Below are 21,570 nucleotides of genomic sequence, written 5' to 3'. Positions count from 1 at the left end.
TTTCATTAGAGGGACGTTGAAGTATCCAATAGTGACATCTTTTGGTTTTTCTATCAAACTGCATCACTTTACCAGGGAGTCCTCCAATATTAAAATTGGATGATCTTCTATTTTCCATGTTCAGCTTTTATGAGAACCAAAAAGTAAGGGCGAGAAAGCTTAATAATACTGAAACTTAGCATTATAACCTCTTAGCCTCATCACAGTATACTAAAATACCTCACCAGTTACTTTGCCCATGTAGTGACTCTTAAATATGTACTTGACTACATCTCTAGGAGTTCTCTGCTTGTATACAAGCCAGTCCAGTCCACTTTCCTAATGGAAGCCCTCGCGTGTGTAGAAACTCGGCACCTGCTTCTATGAGCCCAGATGGTACCAGGGTAATTCCTAGACGCAGGTAAGTCATATTCTGAATTATCTTATAATGTGGCATCCCCACAAGATGATTGGGAACGATTCTCTCATTCTTTATGGCACAATTTGTCAAATACGCTATTTCTTAATGAAATAATTAACCCGCAAGGCAGCTGCAGACATCTGCCACTGGTAAAACAGCAACAGCATGAGAAATAAACAAACTCAAACATTTGATTATATTGAGGCAAACAGGAGACAACAAAACGGGATGTATATTTTTTTCCCTTTGGTTTTATACCATGCCAGCATGTGATGAAGTACAGTTCGGAGACTGAGTTAATGACCATTTTTTTTCCCCCAAAACAGCCCATTAAGTTACCCAGCTGTCAACCGATATTCTTCCTCCTCACTGTCCTCACAAGCTTCTGCTGAAGTAAGCAATATTACAGGGCAATCAGAAAGCTCTGATGAAGTCTTTAACATGCAGGTACTTGATTAGCTTTTTAATCGTCTGGTCGTGTGTATTCCTTTTCTGTCTCAATCGTGAGAGTTTCTGTTCACTCTGCTGTGCTAACGAACAGATCTGCGAGCAAGAACTTGAGTTAAGGACAAACCTTTAAACACTCTTACTGCTTTGTTGGTCTCTGGAATCTACAAAGATAGTTGTCTCCAAACTGCCCATCCACTCTCAGAAGACATGAGCAAGAATGGGAAACCAGGCAAGCTTTACAGGGTTAGCTTTGGACCCTACCTCGGATTTGCTTCTTCATCTGGGGACTCTGGGAGCATCTGACCACATGCCAGCTGCCTCTTAGCATTGCTAAGTGGCCTTTTTGCTTCACAGTCCGTGGTTGAGAGGTCCATTATAACATCTCTCTGCCTAGGTACATGTCAGCAAGTTTTCATAACAAACATTTTTACTAAAGGAAGAAAACATACAGTGTATAAGAACGTTACTGCAACTCTTGCAACACGAAATTTTATTTAGACACTGCTAATATGGTGTTTGTAACAGTTTAGGAAGAACAAGTTGAAATTTTCCTCACCACTGTTTTTAGAAAAGGGGCATAATACATATTGTGGAATTCATGCCTCGAACACGGTTTTGGAGAACACCAGGAGGAGTGTCTTCTGCCTCTTAGAAGCGCTCACCTAGTGCCGTGCCCTGGGCTGGGAGCGTGCTGCTGGCTGGTCCTGAGTCCTAGTAGGTCACCACAACTAACAAATGTCTTCCCTTGGCAGGAGTCAAAATCTCAGGGGTTTTTTTTAGACTGTTTTGCTTAAGTCTTGGATTCTTGATTAATTCAGACACTCTTCTTTCTTGGTCTGAGATTTTTCTAGATTTCTAAATGGCTTTTCCTTTTTGTCTTTTTTTTTTTTTTTTTTTGCTACTTTGAAAAAAAAAAAAAGGGCAGTGATTTTGTTTTAAATATGTCAGTGTTGTCCGAAGCCTCCAAGCAGTGTGTGATAATGGCTCCCGTGTATTTCCAGCCAAGTCCGTCTACCTCAAGCTTGAGTTCTACTCACTCTGCTTCGCCTAACGTGACAAGTTCTGCCCCATCGAGTGCCAGAGGTCAGTGCCCAGGCGTGGGGTACACTGAGGGTGCCCACAGAATCTCCAGCCCCCGGGACCTGTGGCTTGGGTCTCCTGAACCATGGCTCGCTGTCCCCGCACACAAGCCCTGTCCTCCAGACTGGTCCAGCAGCACCCCCTGATGACCCTTCCTTTCTTTTCTCCCCAGCTTCCCCTTTGTTGTCTGACAAACACAAACATTCCAGAGAAAACTCTTGCCTGTCCCCGAGAGAGAGACCATGCAGTGCCATCTACCCAACACCCGTGGAGCCTTCTCAGGTAGTCCTTGTGGGACAGAGACGCTTAGAAAACAAGCACATGCCCGGACTCGCTTACCTGTCTCTGCAGAGAAATGCCGTCCCTGCCAGAGGCAGCCAGCTGGGCTGTGTTAGACAACAAGTCCGTCTGAGTGAAGGGCGACCCTCTGTTCCATGCCCACTGCTCGCACTTTGTTGGAGCCGTATTTCCGATGCAGATACAAGGGTTGTTGCCTGAGCAGGAAAGCTGAGCAGAAAATGGGAAATGATTTCACCCTCCTTGACCTGACTCTGTAGTTCACTGCTGCTGTTTAAACATTACAAGGGGTAATTAGGTGGATGCGTTGGAGTGTCTGCGTGTGTTTGCATGTGTGCGTAGCAGAAATCTGGAGCAGCTTTTTACATTAACAAAAGGCCGTTCAGGAGAAGCATGATCTATCCTGCAGCCTTTCTTTTGACCTCTACCTAGTTTGAGAGAGCTTACATTGTTCCTTTCTGAGGTTCCCAGGGGTGCAGGGACCGTTTCTGTTCTCCTCTGCCACTCTTCTCTAGTGCACTGAGGGAGAAGCAGCTGGCGGCCCAGGCTTTCCCTGCACCCCTCAGGAGTAAAGCACCGTGGCCCTCACGTCCTGCCCGGACTTGGTTTTGAAGTGATCCCTCTTAGTCCGGGTGAGGGCAAAGCCAAAGGCCTGGCCCTCTGGGCACTTCAAGGGCCATGAAGGGTGGTTTCCAAGGTTGGGTAACCCTGGGTTTTACAGATGCTTTGGGAGTAACTTAGGAGCGGAGAACTATACTTGTTGTTTATGTTCCAGCTAATTTTTCTGTTTTTCTACACCATCCTGGCAGAAGTCTGTAGCTGCATCTGGAAATGGATGAGAGCGAGTGGGATGTGGCTTGATTGGTTTATCTTTGCTGATTGTGTAATCTTCCCGAAAGCCCCAGGATACCTCATCTGCACAGCACTGATGTCTCGCAGAAATTCTCTGAGTGCGTTTGGCTGAACCAGCTCCCCAGTTTAATTTCCCTTTGTCGCTTGGTGTTGTGAGGGAACTTCACGCTCTCTTCCATCTGCTCCAGGAGTATGTGTTGCCAGCATGGGGGACTCTGAAAGCCTTCCCTGATTAGCCTCCAACTTTTCCGCTTTGGGTAGAACGTGAAGCAGTGCGTGGTAACCAAGGGCTCGATGCTACACATTGCTGTGGTGCATCTCCTGTGAAGAACTCGCACTTTTTCTTTTCCTGTGTTAGGTAGAACCATGTGCAAGTGGCATTTTCATGGGTCAAAAATTGTAGACTATTGTCCATTTCCTGTTTTTAACCTAGGATCAAAAACGTGTCCATTCACTAGAGATTTTTTGAGCTAATATTTTTTAATTCTTATTTGCATTTCATATCACCAGTCTAGCATTCATATTTATAAAGAGCACCATAGCTTAATTGCTCCTTACTGTTTAACCCTTTATGAAGACCTATTTACTATTTACACTTAAATCTAATACAAACTTTTAAAACCTAAGGCTCTTCTCTTTTTTCCTTAAGTATAATCGAATTCCTGGTTCATAGGCTCACCATACACGAAGAAAAATTACCATGTAAAAATTATTTTGAACAGAAAGTTTCAGTAATGAGACAATCATCTCATTTTCTAGAAGGTCTCACATGACAGCAAATTGCATCGTAAAAATAGACTCTTGTACCTTTCCAGAGGCTGCTGTTTAATCATATTGGAGATGGGGCCTTGCCACGCAGTGACCCAAATCTTTGTGCACCTGAGAAAGGTGGGTATAAAGCCAGCCCCTTCATCAGGCTTGAAATGTGGAAGGGTGTGTTTCGTCTTCATTTCCTCCAGTCTTCCGTGTGTCTGTGTGGAAGGCAGATCGTCAGATCTTTAAGGATCGGGACTAATTTGCCCTTTAGGGGATTAATGAAAGACAGCGACTGATGACGCATTCTTTCAAAACTGTTTCCTTGTAGGATTTAACAGCAGAATCTGAGCAAGTTAGGAACTCCTCTGTTAAATGGCCTTTGGTGTCAGGTCACCAAGCAATTCCAGCATTCCCTGTAACAAAGCTGCCAATTAGATACTCGTTCAGCAGAGTGAAACTAGCACCTCCCCAGATTGATTGCCTGATCCCACCCTTTGTTTCCTTTACAAAGCTCACTCTGCCAGTTCATCTTTTGTTTGTGGGGACTCAGATACTGTTTAAGAATGGCAATCCAGTGCATAATGGAGTGTGCCCTGCCTCAAGGTCACACAAAATGAGAAACACATGCATCGCAGTTAATAGCCAATTAGCATCAGTCTGTGCAACACAGCAGAAGATGAAGAGCAGATTAAATGTGATTTCCTCCACTGTGCAGGTGGGGGCTTGCAGCAAGTCACCCATTTGCCTTTCTCAGGGTCAGGCCTCAAAAATCAAGTGGTCCCAGAAGCCAATGAATCAAGAGTCACTAATGAAATGTTCCCATAAAGTGCACTTTAATTGTCCTCATTAAGAACTAAACTGTATTGTCATTTGAGTACACGGACAGATTAAAACTTTCCTTGGGAGATTGAAATTAGTGAGAAGGTAGCCAAAATTATTTTAAAACACAAATTTTGCTTAACGTTTCAAGTCAGATATTAATCTTTGCCTAGAGAGCTTAGTATTTTTCTCACCGCTTCTACCAAAGGAACCCACAAAGCAAATTTAAAACAAACAAAAATTATTTTAACGACCCATTAAATGACTGTGGTAGTTTAGAGTGAAATGTTGGATTTCTATATGTGTCCACCAGATGGCAGTGTCTGTCCAGGGAGCAAGCTACAGGAACTCTAAAGACTTGCTTCTACAGAAGCAGAACCGTATTTCATAGCAGCTATTTATAATCTTGTGTGTCTTACCCTTGTTCCTAACAGGGTTATTCCATATTTCTGCACCTTACTGAAGCATGGAACAGGCAAATTACAAAAAAGAAATGATACTGTCAGTATTCCAAATTACTTTTTTCAGGACATACTTCGCTGTAATCCATTGATTTCAGCAACAAGAGTTCTTTTCTCAAATAGTTGGTCGTCAGGATGGGGTAGCATGGTAATTCTGCCAGGCATTTGAAATATTAGCCTTTCACTGACTTTCCCCTTTTTGGATGCCACTTGTCCAGAAAGTTCCACTAAAAATAGTTTTAAAAGTTTTAAAATAGTTTAGTGACTACATCCTCCATCTGTTATCCAGCATCTAAACACATTTGTAATTCTCAATAAGATTCTACGATCTTGTAGAGATCTGTAGTTCTGTTAGACTGCTTGTGGGGAAATAACAGACATGCTATCACCCAATTAAATGTCAACTGTAACTGTGAGGTAAGCAGTTAAATAAAGGTCTAGTGTGTAGGAGGTTTCCTGTTGTTGTTTTTTTAATCCAGTTGATTTTTTTTCATTCTGGATAATTTGACTTTCTTCTAAGATTGCAAGTGTTCAAAGGGCAAAGTGGATGGTGTGTTTTTAGCTGTGTTATTCCCTTCCAGCTGTGAATCCCACCCCTAGCAGCTGGAGCCTGGACAGTGGGAAAGAAGCCAAGAACATGTCGGATAGTGGGAAAATTCTCTCTCCCCCTGTCCCTCCAAGACCCACACAAACTGGTGGGTATTTGAAGCATTTGAACAATCACTTTTATAAAATCACTTTTATGACTACTCCAGCTTGTGAATTCCTCAGAGAAAGGTAGGCATTTGATGTCTGAGGTAAAAACCTTAGTAGCTGCATAATTCATTTACAGTGTTTTCCCTCTTTCCTGCACTTCTCACTACACTAAGTCAAACAGCGCTCCATTCCTTATCAACTCCATAGACAGATTTTGTGGAATGTTCTCTTGCTGGCACTATCCTCGGAATTTGGGCAGGTACCCTAACCTTGCCAAGCCAGTAGAATTTTCTCTGTCCTTTGCTTGACCCACCTCATTCCTGTCAAGCTCTGCTAACTCAGCCACTTCACTCTTACTTAGGACTGATGCCAGGGTTTCATGTTGCCCCTAATAGGAACTGACTAACGATAACTTAATAGGCTTGTGGGGAACAATTGACCGCACATCCACTGCTGTCCCTTGCATAGAGAAGTCTGTATTCAAGAGCAAGATTTCTCAAGGGGCTGATTGAGGGTACTGCATCCCCTCTGGTAATGTTTTAAGAAGCAAATTCTTAGGCCTGACCTTAGACCTACTGAATCAGGAAGTCACCACTTCTGCAGTAAAGGCCTAGAATTGATATTTTACCAAACCTGTCTAGATTTTGAGAACCAGTGAAAATTCCAAAGGAACTTTTTCTGTGAGCTTATAGCAATAACAGGCACCCTTTCCAACTGAATAGCCATTTGCTTAGTGACCCTGATACGGTTCAGTCTTTAGGACCTGCTTCTGCTGACTTGACCTATCATGGTGAAGGGGAGAGTCTTTTCAACAGTCACATATGTCTAGAGTAGTTTTTTTTTAATTTTTAAAAAATGTTTTATTTATTTCTGAGAGACAGCGTGAGCAAGGGAGGGTGAGAGAGAGAGGGAGACACAGAATCTGAAACAGGCTCCAGGCTCTGAGCTAGCTGTCAGCACAGAGCCCGATGCAGGGCTCGAACCCATAAACCGTGAGATCATGACCTGAGCCGAAGTCGGATGCTCAGCCGACGGAGCCGCCCAGGTGCCCCTGTCAAGAGTAGTTTTGAAGCTTTACAAATACAACTGGCCTAAAGGCAAGAGAAAATATGACAATTCCTTCATAGATTTTTCTGGGTTGATCACTCATGTTTCATTTGCTGTCTAGTAGCATCTCATCTTTCCCTTTTCTTTTTTAACGAAGAAACTTTCTCTGTCTTTTTAAAATACACTGTGTGCTGCGCAGTTTGTTCTATACTTGCCAAAACTAAAAGTCCCCAACAGGTTTTGAAAGGCTTTGTGAGATGTTTAGACACAATAAGAAAAAACCAGGCTTCATTGGTAATCTGCATGAGAATACCACTGTCACCCTGGACAGCTAAGATTCATCAGTCAAATAATTGGTACCTTATTCATCACTGATGTTGGAAACTTGGAAAGCATTTTCAAAGGAACAGTAATATTGATGGTAGTTAAGTTCCTAGGCCCATTCAAACTCGAAGGCAAGGATGCTGATGGAACTATTTTAGGTCTCTGTGGGAGAAGGCCTTTCTGGAGAAACATCTCTGTGGACATGCCATAGTTGCGAGGGCTGCTGTGGAGTCCACAGGGATGGGGCCACTGAATGCCTGAGTCAGGAGGAAGCAGATGGTCGGCTACAGGAACCCTTGATTTGTGCCATGCACAGCAGTGGGAGAAATCTGGTTCCCGGCCAGGATCCGTTTCTCCAAGCATACGAGATCTTCTTCCGTAATCAGCAGCCACCGTGGACAGGATAGGAGATCTAAACGCTGGTGCTGGAATGTAGCCGGTGCTGGTGGCATGCCCTAGCGCGCAGGGGAGAGCAGCAGTGGGCCACTCTCCCTGGTCCCCCACACCCAGAGCACGCGGGTGACCCACCTCTCCCGATGGAACCTGGCAGAACCAGCCTCCCTTCTGCACTGATTGCTCTCCTGGTCTGTCCTCCTGTCGTCATCCATGGTCACTGTTGGGGAATCCGTAACTGTCTGTCTTTGTTTCCTTCAGCCTCTCTCTAGCTTTCTTAAGCGTTGCAAACCTCCCTTTGACAGCCGGGAGAAGGGCAGCTTATCGCAGAGCCACAAACCCTGAACTCACAGAAATCTCTGTAGGTGGAACTGGGAAATCTGGCTCACCCTCACCACAATGGGCCGTCAGGGCAGCTCTCACTGTGCCTGGTTATGCTCCTGGGGGCTGGATATGCCCTACAAGCACACGGAGGAGTGCCATCACCTGACCTGAATCCCATACGTAGGGCTGAAAGCCTAGTGAGAGAAACAAAGGGAGAGCAGTTCTTTGCCATAATGATGAAATCCACTGCACTCCACCCCCTCCTCCCGCCCCAACACCCACCCCACAGGGACAAAGGGAAGACCTGAGTTGGAGCATTAGGGAGAGAAACAGAAAACTTCTCACTTCTTATTTGGACGTGGCCAAGGGTTTTCTGTTTCGGGAGTATTGGGATGTGAAAGAGGCGGCTGGTGTAAATTTATTCTCATGGGCCCTTTCTAAGTTGCTTTGATGGCCTGGGTCTTCCCATTGCTTGCCTGGGTCAAAGTCAGGAGCTATTTTCCAAAGACTTCTCCCCAGCACCTCACACCTAAAAGCACCTTTTGAAATAGACTGGGCAGGGGAAAAGCTTTTGGACTTTTCGGACATGGGACCAGTTCGAGCCTCTGTCACTTCTGTATAGCATCATGCATGCGCTGGTGGCTTTTCACTAATTCTCCACTGGCTTGGTGCTGCCATCCTTTGTGAGGAAGCTATTTTTGATAGGTGTCACTTAGTTTCTCCCATACCCCCTTGCCTAGGAGGGCCTTGGGCACTGGGCCATCTGTAGGGGTTTGTACCTAGAGGGCATTTGCAGGTAGTCACCTTTCTGGTTTTTCTGAATTGAAAGGATTTCTCTCTCTGTTTACAGCTTCACCAGCAAGACATACGACGACGTCAGTGTCCCCCTCGCCTGCTGGGAGATCTCCACTGAAGGTACCGACTCTTATTTAGACCACGGCTAGAGACTGGCCCACATTCCTTCTTTCCTTAGGACTCATTCCTGGTGTATCACTGAGGTGCTTTCATTGGTACAGGCCAGACACAGAATATCTAAGGAAGGGGTGGAGGAGGATTGAAAAGAAAATGCTAGACTTACCTTTCAGAGAGCTGTTTCCATGAATGAAGCCATTTGTTTTCAGATTATTAGCCTCATTCTCCAAATGGGGAAAGTGAGTCTGTGTTATACACTGAATTGGGAAAGAAATATGGTCCCAATGTACTTCCTAGGACGCTTTCAGTCCGCTCCTTTGGTTTAGGGACGTCAGAAAAAAAGAAAAAGAAGAACAAACTGAAAACCTCAGTAATCAAGACCTAGTAAATGGTCTCCTATACCTTTTTGCTTCTCTCAGACTCACCATTTCGATGAATTCAAACCCAACTTTTTCTCTTTTAATATTTTATTCTCAGGTTTTCATTTATAGTAGAGACGTATACTTGATAATAAATAAGAACAAGACAATAAAATGAATTCAAAACTTTCTAGGCAACAATTTGGAAAGCTTTAAAGGTGAGACGTTTAAATTGATATGTAAACGTAGGCTATTTAACATCTCTAAACATACAAAATCCCTCATGAAGGTAAAGAATAATATTTAGTCTCTATCCAAATTGAATCAGACTGGCTGCAAGGATTGTCAATACCTGTAGACATTGTTCAGAGCTGCTGCACCAGAAGCAAATACAAGGTTGAAATGAATGTGAAAAGAATGATTTTTGTACCTGACTGAGGATTTACATGTTCCATGTCCTTTTTGTCGAGGTATTTCTAGCTAATGTGAAAGAAAAGGACAAACTGGCTTTTAAAAACACATAAGGGCAGGTTGTGATCCACTGCATCTGGGCGCTGAGGATACTGCAGATAGAAACTGAGAATCTGGAAAACAAAAGCCCCAAAATGGAGAAAATTGCAAAGAAGTGTGATTTCATTTGCATTGCCAACATTTCTGATGTAGAAATTTGCTGGAGAGTGCAGATTATTTGCTAGTTTTCTTGTCATTCTGCAATGCAGCTGTAAAGCACACGTGACTGCATAGGCTCTGGAAGCCGTGGACGGCCACATTGACTTTGAGGGAAAGAAAGCAACCTGATGTTTCCACAGCTTACATTTACCCTTCCTCGCAAGGAGCTCCCACATTTTGCTAATGCAGTTAACATCTGCATTTTCCAACTTGCTTTTGCAGAGTAGTAATAGCACAGTAAGTCACTGAGGTTAATTCTGTAAAAAGAACTGAAGGGATAAGAATATTCAGGTAGCTACGAAACAATTCTATTTAACAAGGTGGTATATGCTTTCTCTCTCTCTCTGCCGAGCTGTTGATGTTCTTACTGGCCAGGCGTAGATTTCTAGCTGAATCTTTACAAAAGGAGTTTGAAAAGAAAATGGAACATTTGTGTTGTAACTCATGCTTTACGTTAGAGGGCACACTGCTACCAAGTTACAAGCTTTGCTATGCTTAGAATGTAGTTTTCTGCCTTAACTTAGGTTTTTTTTCCCCAGCAATTAAGTGAGGGACTTACTCCTCTGGAGAAGGCTGAGCCTACCTGCCTTATTTTGAACTTGTCTAATTTTTGATAAACACAAGCAGCGAATTTGGATCTCTTAATTGGAGATGCTTAATTTTAGCCTCCTGCTAATGAACATATTTGTGTCCACCAGCATTAGTTGAGAGACCAAGGTAAAGTTAGTCTAGGATAACATTTCGCAAAAATGTGTCCCGTACATTAGTTTTGTGGTCCATTATGTGATAAGCAGGAAAAAATGGTCTATGGTCAGATAAGTTTAGAAAAAACTAGATAGCAAAGTCCTTTCATTTTCTTTACTATAAAACTTTAACATGCTACTATGCTTTAAATGTACTCAAGGAGTACATAGTATGTGATATTTCCCAGAAGATATTTCTTCTTTCACAGAGCATCACTTAGGACTCATCTTCCATAGGACACGTGACAGGGAAGTAGCAAATTCAGATGCCAACAGGGTAGAGCGCTGACATCCATGAGCAGAGGAGGCCGGTAGAACAGTGTGGTGAAGACTACGGTAAATTGAAGAGTTCACGCCTCATCTCAAGGGGAAAGCCCCTGCTCCAATGATCTCCATTAAGAGAAAGCAGGCCATTGTTGCTAGAACTTCCAAGGTTTTTTTTAAAATCAAATGCCAAAAAGGTGGAGGGGGAAGGACTATGAGAAATCTTACTATTTAAAAAAAATTAGCAACCAAGTCAGGTTTTTAGAAAACACTTGGGATGAGGGGCGCTTGGGTGGCTTAGTCGGTTGAGCGTCCGACTTTCACTTAGGTCATGATCTCGCGGTTCGTGGGTTCGAGCCCCGCGTCAGGCTCTGTGCTGACTGCCAGCTCGGAGCCTGGAGCCTGTTTCCGAGTCTGTGTCTCCCTCTCTCTCTGACCCTCCCCTGCTCACGCTCTCTCTCCTAGAAATAAATAAATAAAAATATTTTTAAAAAATGTTAAAAAAAAAAAAAAAAAAAGAAAACACTCGGGATGAAACAAGTCCTGTTTCCGGCTCTGGACCCTGAGAGCTACGCACGTGCAGCTTCGGTTCAGGGGTCTGGGATGGGAGCAAAAACTCAAACGTGAGCCCACGGCACCTCACTCCTCCTCTGGAGGCCGGTGCTGGACGGCCCGTCCCCACTCACACTGCCGGGGCTGCTGTCTTCCAGGTCTGAGCCCGTCCCTGCAGGGAGAGGGAAGCCAGCACTGCCACAGCCTTCGGCTGCTGGTGTTGCTGGTTCCCTGTCTTCCAAATCATGGGACTAACTATGTGCCTCTGCGTTTTCTTCCTGGTTACATTTATCCTCTTTCTATCCTGAAAATAAGTAAACTGGGCAGTGAGCTAAGCTTGAATGAAGGTGTTTGGTGCTGAGAACACCACCACCTCAAATCTGAGTCAGGGGTGTGCCGTAGCCCAGAAGGGCTGCCACCACCAGCCACCACAGGTTGAGAGGCTTAAACAAGAGAAATTTATTTACTCACGGTTTCTGGAGGCCACAGGATCCCCAAACAGGTGTCACCAGGCTTGGTTCCTCCTGAGGCCTCTGTCCTTGGCTGGCACATGGCTCCCTTCTCCCCTTACCTTAACGTGATCTTTTCCCTGTGTGTCCAAATGTCCCCTTCTTATACGGACACCAGTCCGGCCTACCCCGAAGCCCTCGTTTTAAGGTACCACCTCTTTAAAGACCCTGACCCCAGATGCGGTGACATTCTGAGTACTGGGAATTAGGGCTTGAATATTAATATGTTGCACAGTATCACAAGCTACTGATCTGAAACGCTAGATGTGTTGGGTGTGGGGGTTCAAATGGGAATTAGGGCTTGAATATTAATATGCTGCACAGTATCACACGCTACTGATCTGAAACGCCAGATGTGATGGGTGTGGGGGTTCAAAGTGCACCCCAGCACAGGGTGTGTGACTGCCCGGTGACCCTTCTCTCCTCTGCCTTTCCCCTTGCATTTGGGCAGGGCTCGGTGCAGTCCTTCACCCCCTCTCCGGTGGAGTACCACTCCCCAGGACTGATCTCCAACTCCCCGGTCCTGTCGGGCAGCTACAGCAGTGGGATCTCTTCTCTCAGCCGGTGTAGCACCTCGGAAACCTCAGGCTTCGAAAATCAGGTGAACGAACAGTCGGCCCCGGCGGCCGGGCCGGGGCCGGGCTACAGCGGGCCCGAGGAGCCGGTGCGCAAGGAGAGCAAAACGCCGCCGCCCTACAGCGTGTACGAGCGGACTCTGCGGCGGCCCGTCCCGCTACCTCACAGCCTCTCCATCCCGGTCACGGCCGAGCCGCCTGCGCTGCCCCCCAAGCCCCTGGCCGCGCGGCCCGGCCCCCTGGAGAACGGCCCCCGGAGGACTGAGCCCGGCCCTCGGCCCCGGCCCCTGCCTCGCAAGGTCTCGCAGTTATGAAGGTTCCCAGTCCTCTGCCCCGAGGCCCGGCCGTTTACAAGAGAATAGTAGGACCAGGAGACATTTAGTGTAGGCACTTTAATAACTTACCCAGATCCGTCTTTCAGTGAATGGAATTAAAACTTGCTTATTAATATGTTGCACAATATTACAAGTTACTGATCTAAAACGCCAGATGTTACATGACGTGTGGCTGACTTTCCTTAAAACGTTTCACGTTCGGAAGTGGTAGTGTTAAAGACTTCCTTTGTACCTTTTTATGTTCGCTTTTTTTTAAAATCTAGTTTAATCCTAAAACCAAGATGAGACTGTCCAACGATACGGCGCGTGATGTTGTTGTATCCTTTTTACTGAATACTTGATACTCCGAGAAAGCTTATTAAGTCCATGCACATCCTAACAACGGTCCTTACTTTAGAAGGCTTCTGTAAATAAGGGGAGGTTTCTCGCTCTTTCCATGAGAAGAGTGATCCATGCACATCAACAGAATTACAAGTTAAAGCAGGCTCGTTAGTACATTTATGGAGTTGCAAGGAATAGGGCTGCAGGTTGTTCTGTTCTTGAAATAATTCTTTAAGGTTGCTTTTGACATTGACCACTGTCTACTTTCTTAAAACTCTACTTTGTGAATTGGTTGGTAAATCCTTTCGTACCCTGACATCATGATATCTACTGTGTTTCTTTCCAAGGTGCAGTTTACTTTGAGAGTTCCAATCGGCTAGATTAAGCAAAAGACCCGAGGAGAAATGTTTACTTGAATCTTGTACAAGCTTCCTTACTTGATCGTTTCCTCTGCAGTGCATTTGTCACTGAAGAAGAGTAGATGTTCACGTGTTAAATAGGCACAAATTAATGTGTCCCATTAACAAGAATTCAGGAATCAATACAGGACAGTATTAAATCAATAGTGTAAATGAAAAAAACCTTAGAGAAAATATATTAGCATGATTAAATGGCAAAAGGACTTTCAAAAGGCAAGGGCATTAACTTTTAATCCTGCACCAAATAGAAAATTCTTCACAACTCTCCAGGCTCCTGCCGGAGCTTGTCTTCTTAGCTTGATCCTGTTTTCGTTGAAGGGTGAGATGGCTGTAGGCTCTGCAGGCTTAAGGATGGACACACAGCGTCTCAGATCTAGACGGTGATGCTGATGCCCGGTTGCAGGCGTGTGGAAAAAGCACCTTGTATTTAGTAATGTATTTTGTATCTTTGTTTTTTTTTCTTTTACTGACTGTTTATAACACTCAACTGACAATAAATATGAACTGTATTTTAAATCACACTGTTAAATATTTTCCCTCTTTTGTTGGGAAGCTCATTTTAATTTAACCCTTGTTTTTGTTGATAGCTTACCTGGAAGACAGTGACCACTTTTTTATATTCTCTTAATGAAACCATTCAGCAGGTATACGCTGTTGAGGCTGGTTATAGAGGTTTTCTATAATAAATGTTCAAGTATTTTTGTACATAACTGGTTAATTTTAATAAGAGATACCATTATGTGTAAAAAAAAAAAAGTAAAAATAAAAGCAAACAGTTGTGGATGCAGTATGATTGTTATAATTATGCCAAATACTTTATGTATGGAAAAAGAATATTTGTACATATGTGCTTTTAACAATAATTCTGCCATATTGACTTTACAATTTTGAATGTCAGAAAAATTAATATATGTTAAAATATTTATGTTTAGTGAAAGTATTCATAATTGAGAAAAGGAACATATGAATTTTAGCTTTGTATCTTGCAAGTTTTGCAGTTGGAAATTTCTGGAACTAGCTTTTGCTTTGATGATAACACTTTGTAATCACACACACACACACACACACACAAACACACATAGGAAGCTTCATATTCCTGTTGCTTTAAAAGAAGTAACGCCTTCCATTTAAATAAGTTGACATGCATATAAGATAACAAAGCTTCTTTGATTTCCTTTTCCTTTGTAATTTAATAGATTGTTGACTCGTGCTTGGGCACAGTATAAATCAGTGTTATTTGCTCTTGAAGCCTTTTTTAAAAAGTTTTTTTTGGCAATGAACAGTTCAATTTATCATGTGCGTGTATTTCTGAAGCAGCTATATAGCAGAACATGTCAAAAGATTCTGTTAGCTCAGATGTTCATGTTGGTTGCTGCTGAATGGTAAATATTTAATAAAATTACCTGATTAATCTTAATAGAACTGTCTTTATTACTGTGATCAGTGTATCTACCTGAAACAGAAGCTTTGTAAATTTCTTGGTCCCATCACAGTGAAATTTTTGGACTTTGTGGATAGATTGTATTTTGTTGTGCCTTGGTTGATGAACTTCTTCTCCTTACAAAGCATATTTATGCATTAGAGAAAACAAGTTGAAAAGGTAATGGTATTGATTACTACCAGTAAAGAATTAAGATTTACTTGGGTGATAGGCTGTTAATTGACTTAACCAGAGCCATTTTTAAAAGTCAAACCAGGGGTGCCTTGGTGGCTCAGTTGGTTGAATGACTGCCCGACTCCTGGATTTCGAATCAGGTCATGATCCCAGGGTCATGGGATCGAGCCCCACATCAGGCTTTGCACTGAGTGTGGAGCCTGCTTAAGATTCTCTCTCTCTCTCTCTCTCTCTCTCTCTTCCCCCACCCCAACCTGTGCATGCTTGCACCCTTACTTTGTCGCTAAAAAAAAAAAGTCCAAGTTTGTCTGCATGGGAAAACTTGACACAAGACAGGTAACTGCAAGGTAGAGCCTTGCCAGCTGTGACAAACTCCATCCACAGGCCACAGCTTTTCTCCCTGATTTTCATAAAAAGATGGGAAACATTTAACAAACACCACAAAAACCATCAGCTACAAGATTTCTGTTAATAAAAGCCATCCTTAATTTTGTGAAATCTGTCTATGCTGTGTTAGGGTTACATTTCTGTAGCTCAGTGCTAAGCAAGCTGTTGTCTAAAGCCTTTTCCCATTAAATACCAAAGCCCATTTAAAGGCCATAGTCAATGTCCTCCTGATTGTTTCTCAACATTAACTAAGTGATTTTAGAGCATTTTGGATCATTTTCATTACAACAGACCCCATAAGTATTTCGATTCTACAAGCATAATTACAATATGAATAGCTCTGCTTCCTACCTAAGTAGTCTTCTCTCTGGATTGTTATTGATTGTTCTGCAAAACACAAGGAGGAGAATAACAAGTTGCACAGCTTTGCCTTTATTTGATCTTTACATATTAAAATGTGGCTGCACCAAAATGAATTCCTAGTTATTGATTGAACTAAGCTTTGCCCTCATTACATAAGAATAACATCAAAAAGCCTTGAAACTCGGCTAAATTCCAATCCCTAACATAACTATTGTTATTTTTACACCTTCCTTTCATTTTTTTTCTACATGTGTTAATTGCATAGTTTTTCTACACTGTTGAATGTAGTTTCCCAAGTATCATCAACATAATATGTTGCTAATACAGGACGGACTCAATGTTGCTAGGAAGAGCACCGCCTCATTAGAGTTTTAGTTCTGTCTCAGGGAGGGAAGGGCAGGATCGGGTTTTACTAAAATTTTGGAGTTTGGTTAAGATGGGACTTTGAATGAGTAGGCATTGTTTAAGATTGGGTAAATATGATGATATAATTGCTCAGGGTGATTGTTTTTGTTTTTGTTTTGTTTTTTAATATTAGAGAGAGAGGGAGGGAGAGAAAGAATCCCAAGCAGTCTCTACGCTGTCAGCACAGAGCCAGACTTGGGGCTTAATCCCACGAACTATGAGATCATGACCTGGGCTGAAGTCAAGCGTCAGATGCTTAACCAACTGATCCACCCAGGCCCCCGTGTTCAGGTTTGAAGAATATAACAAGGCAAGAATGTGGGGTTGAGGGGTTCAAAAAGTCTTAGGATATGAACTATCAGTTGATGATTTCTATTGATGAATTGATAGGCTCTGTTGAAAAGTTCCTGTTTTGAACAATAAATTTATGTACCTCAACAAGAGGTTCTTGGTAAACTTATGCTAATGAACATTGGAATACGGAGTCATATTCATGTAGACAAAAGCTGTATGAGGTAGATAGTTTCACTTCTCAACATCAGTGTTTCACACCGTTATAATCACAATATACCTGGATAAATTATCTTTATTTGTAGTATTTATTTGCATAAATACTACATGCATGTAAAAGCAAAATATATATTCCATAATTTAGCCCTTCTGTTAATTGACATGCTATTGTTTCCAACCTGTTGCTCCTACAAATAACACCATATGACTACTCTTGCATACAGCTTTTTCCATGTTTTGGATTATTTCCTTACCATGTTTTCCTACACTGAAATCGCAAAGGCAGAGGAATGATGATTTCTTTAGTTCCTTTGCATATTGGCAAATGTATTCCCAAAAGCGTTGTACCAATTTTAATGCCACCAGCAATATCTTTCTGAGATTGGATATTGATGCAGTGTTTTGTGCTGTGTGGGAAGAAAATATTGCTGCCTTACCCAAAATTTGAAAAAATGTTAGTCTTTTATAGCATCTTGTGCTAAGGAAATTGATATCCTTACAAAGGAAATGAAAAGGAGAGAGGAGAAAACAGGAAAGTAACAAGCTAATGGTAATTCTTATATAGCACTTACTGAAATGCTTCATCCTGCAGAAGAGATTGTTAGGAAGATCATCTGTATGGAATACTAGAAAATCCCTAGCATTCTGAACACAAGTATAACCTCACTTACCACAGTTTACCCTTGTCATTCACAATCAGTGAAGGAATCAAAAACCTAGAAGGACAGTGACCTGAACAGCCATAATAAATGCCACAGTCTGCTGAATGAACTGTCCTATCCCCAAGAAGATGAAGCTGATAAAGTCTGGGGTATTTGAACTTATTGAAGAACAAGTTCTTACCTGTAAGAGTATTGAGGGATGGAGGAGATGAAATTCTAGAAAGCTATGCAAGTGACAAAAATGAAGTTAACTCCAGGGAAAACAAATTTTATAAAAGTAAATGTAATTATAACATACTATGTGAGTCAGCTGCATATAATATTTATATAAACATGGAGAAGTAAAACTCATGTATTGATCTCATCCCAATTATAATTTAATTAGACTGGAAGGATAAGGGTAAGCCGTTGTATGTATGGAGAATAAAATAAATTCTCATTGTCTATAAAGGGATGTCACTCATGAAGGGGAGGAAGAAATTTCCTTAGTCCAAAGTTCTACTAGCTGAGCTAAGAATTAAAGCTATGTGAGACACTAACAGGAGAGAAAAAAAAAAACTCATTTTCCCTATGATCCAAAAGTTTACTCCCCAAAATAGTGTAAGAGAGCAAAGATTATCATTGCCCAGCTGGTAGGAATATATGGTATCTCTAGTCTCCCACAAATGTGAGACGGCTCCAGGCACAGACTCGCTAATCTGTGACACCAGGCAGGCACTACTGGAGTGGGACTTCCAGCAGTAACAAGCAACGAAGTTGAGATGGCAGAGGTCCTTTGTGGGTTCGGGAACGTCTTATAATACATTCCCGAGAGCTGGCATGGCTGGACCAAGAGAGTCCTGCTCATAACTTCATGCCTCAGATCCCCATTCTGTTTGGTCCCCAAAGTGCATCCAGGTGGGTGCACCCTCCAGATGCTGGAGACCACAGAGAATATCCTCACTGGTCACAAACCAAGCCCTAAGACACTGGAGATGAAAGGAAAACCTCATCCAGTTTCTCTTATGTGCACTTTAACAGCTTAGCTCAGGCTTGAGTCTCCTAATACCTAGGAGGAATGTGCCACAGGGCTGGAGACTGTGTGCTGTACAGTGCATTTCATCACACAGAACTGTTTTTGAGGTTGCCCGGTGACCTAGTGTCAATCTAACCCATTCTGTGACAAATATCCTACCACAGGAACCTTTGGGTTAGGTGGCAAATGCTCTAAAAGCTTTTAAGTGCTTGACTCGTGCCCACCAACTTTGCAGCTTTGGCTTCCAAGATGTCTCATAGCAACAGTTTTTACTTTGTGTGCACTTTAACCCACAACAAAGTTTGTCTAAATAGACACTGGTCTGATGAGAACCACTGAATTCACCTACGAGGCTAGTCTGAACAGTAAGTTTGGAGGGTCATGCCTGTGTTCTCCCTTTGAGGGTGTGTGTGTGTGTGTGTGTGTGTGTGTGTGTGTGTGTATTTAAGGACGAGTGGCATAAAAGATAGGCAAAGAAAAACAAAGACCATCTCTGGGAGGAAATGGATCAGTAACCCAAGAGTACTCTACCAAATTTTTATCAAGAGCCATTAAGTCCATGGAACTAGTTCCAGTACTTTAGCTGCGGGGTTTAGAATAAAACTTTCACCCCTCTTGCTCCACTGGACCCCCCAGACAGAGGTTTTGGGAAGCCAACACACGAAGTCTTACCTTCTGCCGATTTCATGGTCTATGTCCCAAGATCTCAAAGCTGCAGAATCTTCAGATCAAGTGTCCAGTGGAAGTTTATCCTGCTGACTACATCAAGTGAAGAAGGAAAGGAAGAAATTTTCCTTGATCCAGGGTTCTTCTAACTGTGCTTAGAATTAAATTCACACGAGATAGATTAACAGGAGAAAATAAACCAAAGTTTAATTACATGAGCACAGAGGGCCAATTATGAAATTGAGACCTAAAGAAATGACTGGTGGTGGGAAGTTTTTACACTCTATAGACAATCAATCTGTGAGGAATTGACAGGACAAAGAAAATGCAACTTTAGGAGTTTCAACTGCTGTGGAATTCTAAATGGAATTGGGCTGGGGGAGAAAATTAGTAAAAAGTAATCAGCTTTGTCCATACAGCTTTCTCAGCTCTGAAGTTCCTATCTTTGGTGATAAGGATGTCTCTACCTCCTGGTACAGGAACAGTACCTTTCTCATGGGAGATTTGCCCCTTTCAGGGGGACAGAGGACAGTCTGAGTGTCCTTAGCAGTCTCTGAAATAAGTTTTATTTAAAATAATAAGTATGCCAAAGTGGCACATTTTGGGCAGCCTGCCCTTGAGCCCTACAATTTAAAAAATGCCTAAAATGTAAAGACAATCAAAAAGTAACAAGATACTTTTTTTTAATTTAGAGATGTAAGGGCAAACAGTAAGAAGTAATTTTTGGAGGCACCAGGGTGGCTCATTCGGTTAAGTGTCCAACTTTGGCTCAGGTCATGATCTCACAGCTTGTGAGTTTGAGCCCTGTGTCGGTCTCTGTGCTGAAAGCTCAGAACCTGGAGCCTGCTTCAGATTCTGTGTCTCCCTCTCTCTCTGCCCTTTCTCTACTCATCCTCTGTCTCTGTCTCAAATAAACAAACATTAAAAAAATACAAAATAAATAAACATTGAAAAAATTAAAACATAACTTTTTAAAATTGAAATAATTGTTGGAGCACCTGGGAGGCTTAGTCAGTTGAGTGTCCGATTCTTGATTTTGGCTCAGGTCATGATCTCTTGGTTCCTAAAATCCAGCCCTATGCTGTCAGTGCAAAGCCTGCTTGGGATTCTCTTTCCTTCCCTTTCTCTGCCCCTTTCCTGCTCGCGCTCTCTCCCTCCCTCTCTTTCTCTCTCTCTCTCTCTCTCTCAAAATAAATAAACCTAATAGAACATAAATAAATAAAATTGAAATGATGGTCTCTGGGAAGTAAAAATGTCTGGGGATGAAATATTGTAGGGGACCCTATTTTTCAAGGTGGCTTTGTAGAACTCTTGCATATATGACTGTGCTATGTTTTTTTTTTTTAATATTTTTTTATTTATTTCTAGGAGAGAGAGACAGCGTGAGCAGGGGAGGGTCCGAGAGAGAGGGAGACACAGACCGAAACAGGCTCCAGGCTCTGAGCTGGCAGTCAGCACAGAGCCCGACGCGGGGCTCGAACCCACGAACCGCGAGATCATGACCTAAGCGAAAGTCGGATGCTTAACCGACTAAGCCACCCAGGCGCCCTGACTGTGCTATGTTTTAAGAGATCGAAAAACAGAAGTTCTAAAACATGTGAATACCACCACACTGGTTTCACCTTCTCCAGCTTATGTTTTCCCCTCCTTTCTATGACACTGCTGATTAGGATCCAGAGCTCTTTGAAAAGCCCTATATAGGGTTTGCAACCAGGCGTCTAGTTAAAGGAATAGGGACATCGGGCCACAGGGAGTGAAAGGGAGGAGTTTCTGGACCCTATGAAACTTCTCCCAGAGCACAAGTGATTGTCAGGAAGCAAGCGCATTGTAATCACATTGGATAAGTTGATTGCAGTAGGTTGAAAGGGCAGACCCCTCCTTGTTCTTAGCAGCCACACTAAGTAGCCAAGAGAAACAATTTTTAGACCAATTCTAAAATGACTGCTAGTTTTACCAGTTTACAAATTCCTTCTATATCAGTCATGTGAGTTTTCTTCTCCCCATATGGCACACATAGGTCTGCTTGTAACTTACTTGGGAACAATGGTCAGTAGCCTCAGGTTACTTCCCTCCATGAGGAAAAAACAGTAAATACACAATGAGTGTTAACTGGGCCTCAGGCCTATAATGGAGAGGTTTAGTGGAGGGTCTCCTGTCATACCCCCTGTCCCTTCCCTCATGGTAGCTCAAACTCTTGCCCAGTCACCCATAACCTACCCAAATTCTTATTCCCAACCCCGAGGAAGAGTTGTTCTCCTCATCAGGATCAAGCTCTCCACCCAGGAGCTGATACCGTCTTACCTCCCTCCTCTGAACCCTTCCATACCACTGATGAAGTGAGGAAGAATCTGATGGTGACCTTTGACTCATTTTCCACAGGGATCTGACTC

At 42.9% G+C, this 21,570-nt stretch overlaps 1 protein-coding gene and 1 long non-coding RNA gene across 3 annotated transcripts in view; one reads left to right on the top strand and one right to left on the bottom strand.

Moving 5' to 3' along the window:
• Positions 1–14,974, top strand: part of DOCK4 (dedicator of cytokinesis 4) — a 422,569-nt gene extending 407,595 nt beyond the window's left edge. For both annotated transcript variants that reach the window (XM_039256914.1, XM_039256913.1), the window contains 8 exons: positions 279–400; positions 727–847; positions 1,852–1,933; positions 2,103–2,212; positions 3,895–3,967; positions 5,697–5,810; positions 8,750–8,814; positions 12,359–14,974. In XM_039256914.1, coding sequence (XP_039112845.1) covers positions 279–400; positions 727–847; positions 1,852–1,933; positions 2,103–2,212; positions 3,895–3,967; positions 5,697–5,810; positions 8,750–8,814; positions 12,359–12,796 — 1,125 coding nt within the window. In that variant the 3' untranslated portion in view covers positions 12,797–14,974. The remainder of the gene's footprint in view (positions 1–278; positions 401–726; positions 848–1,851; positions 1,934–2,102; positions 2,213–3,894; positions 3,968–5,696; positions 5,811–8,749; positions 8,815–12,358) is intronic.
• Positions 14,975–15,909: 935 nt separating this feature from the next.
• LOC120248545 lies at positions 15,910–21,570 on the bottom strand. The gene is made up of 4 exons (XR_005532600.1): positions 21,482–21,570; positions 19,187–19,273; positions 17,681–17,723; positions 15,910–15,946 (listed from the first exon to the last, which is right to left on the bottom strand). It is a non-coding gene; the product is annotated as an uncharacterized LOC120248545 (long non-coding RNA).

This window comes from Hyaena hyaena, unplaced genomic scaffold, assembly GCF_003009895.1.
Source record: "Hyaena hyaena isolate Hyena2069 unplaced genomic scaffold, ASM300989v1 scaffold_594, whole genome shotgun sequence".
Taxonomy (NCBI): domain Eukaryota; kingdom Metazoa; phylum Chordata; class Mammalia; order Carnivora; family Hyaenidae; genus Hyaena; species Hyaena hyaena.
Note: the sequence above shows the minus strand (reverse complement) of the source record. Positions and strands in the feature narration are given on the sequence as shown.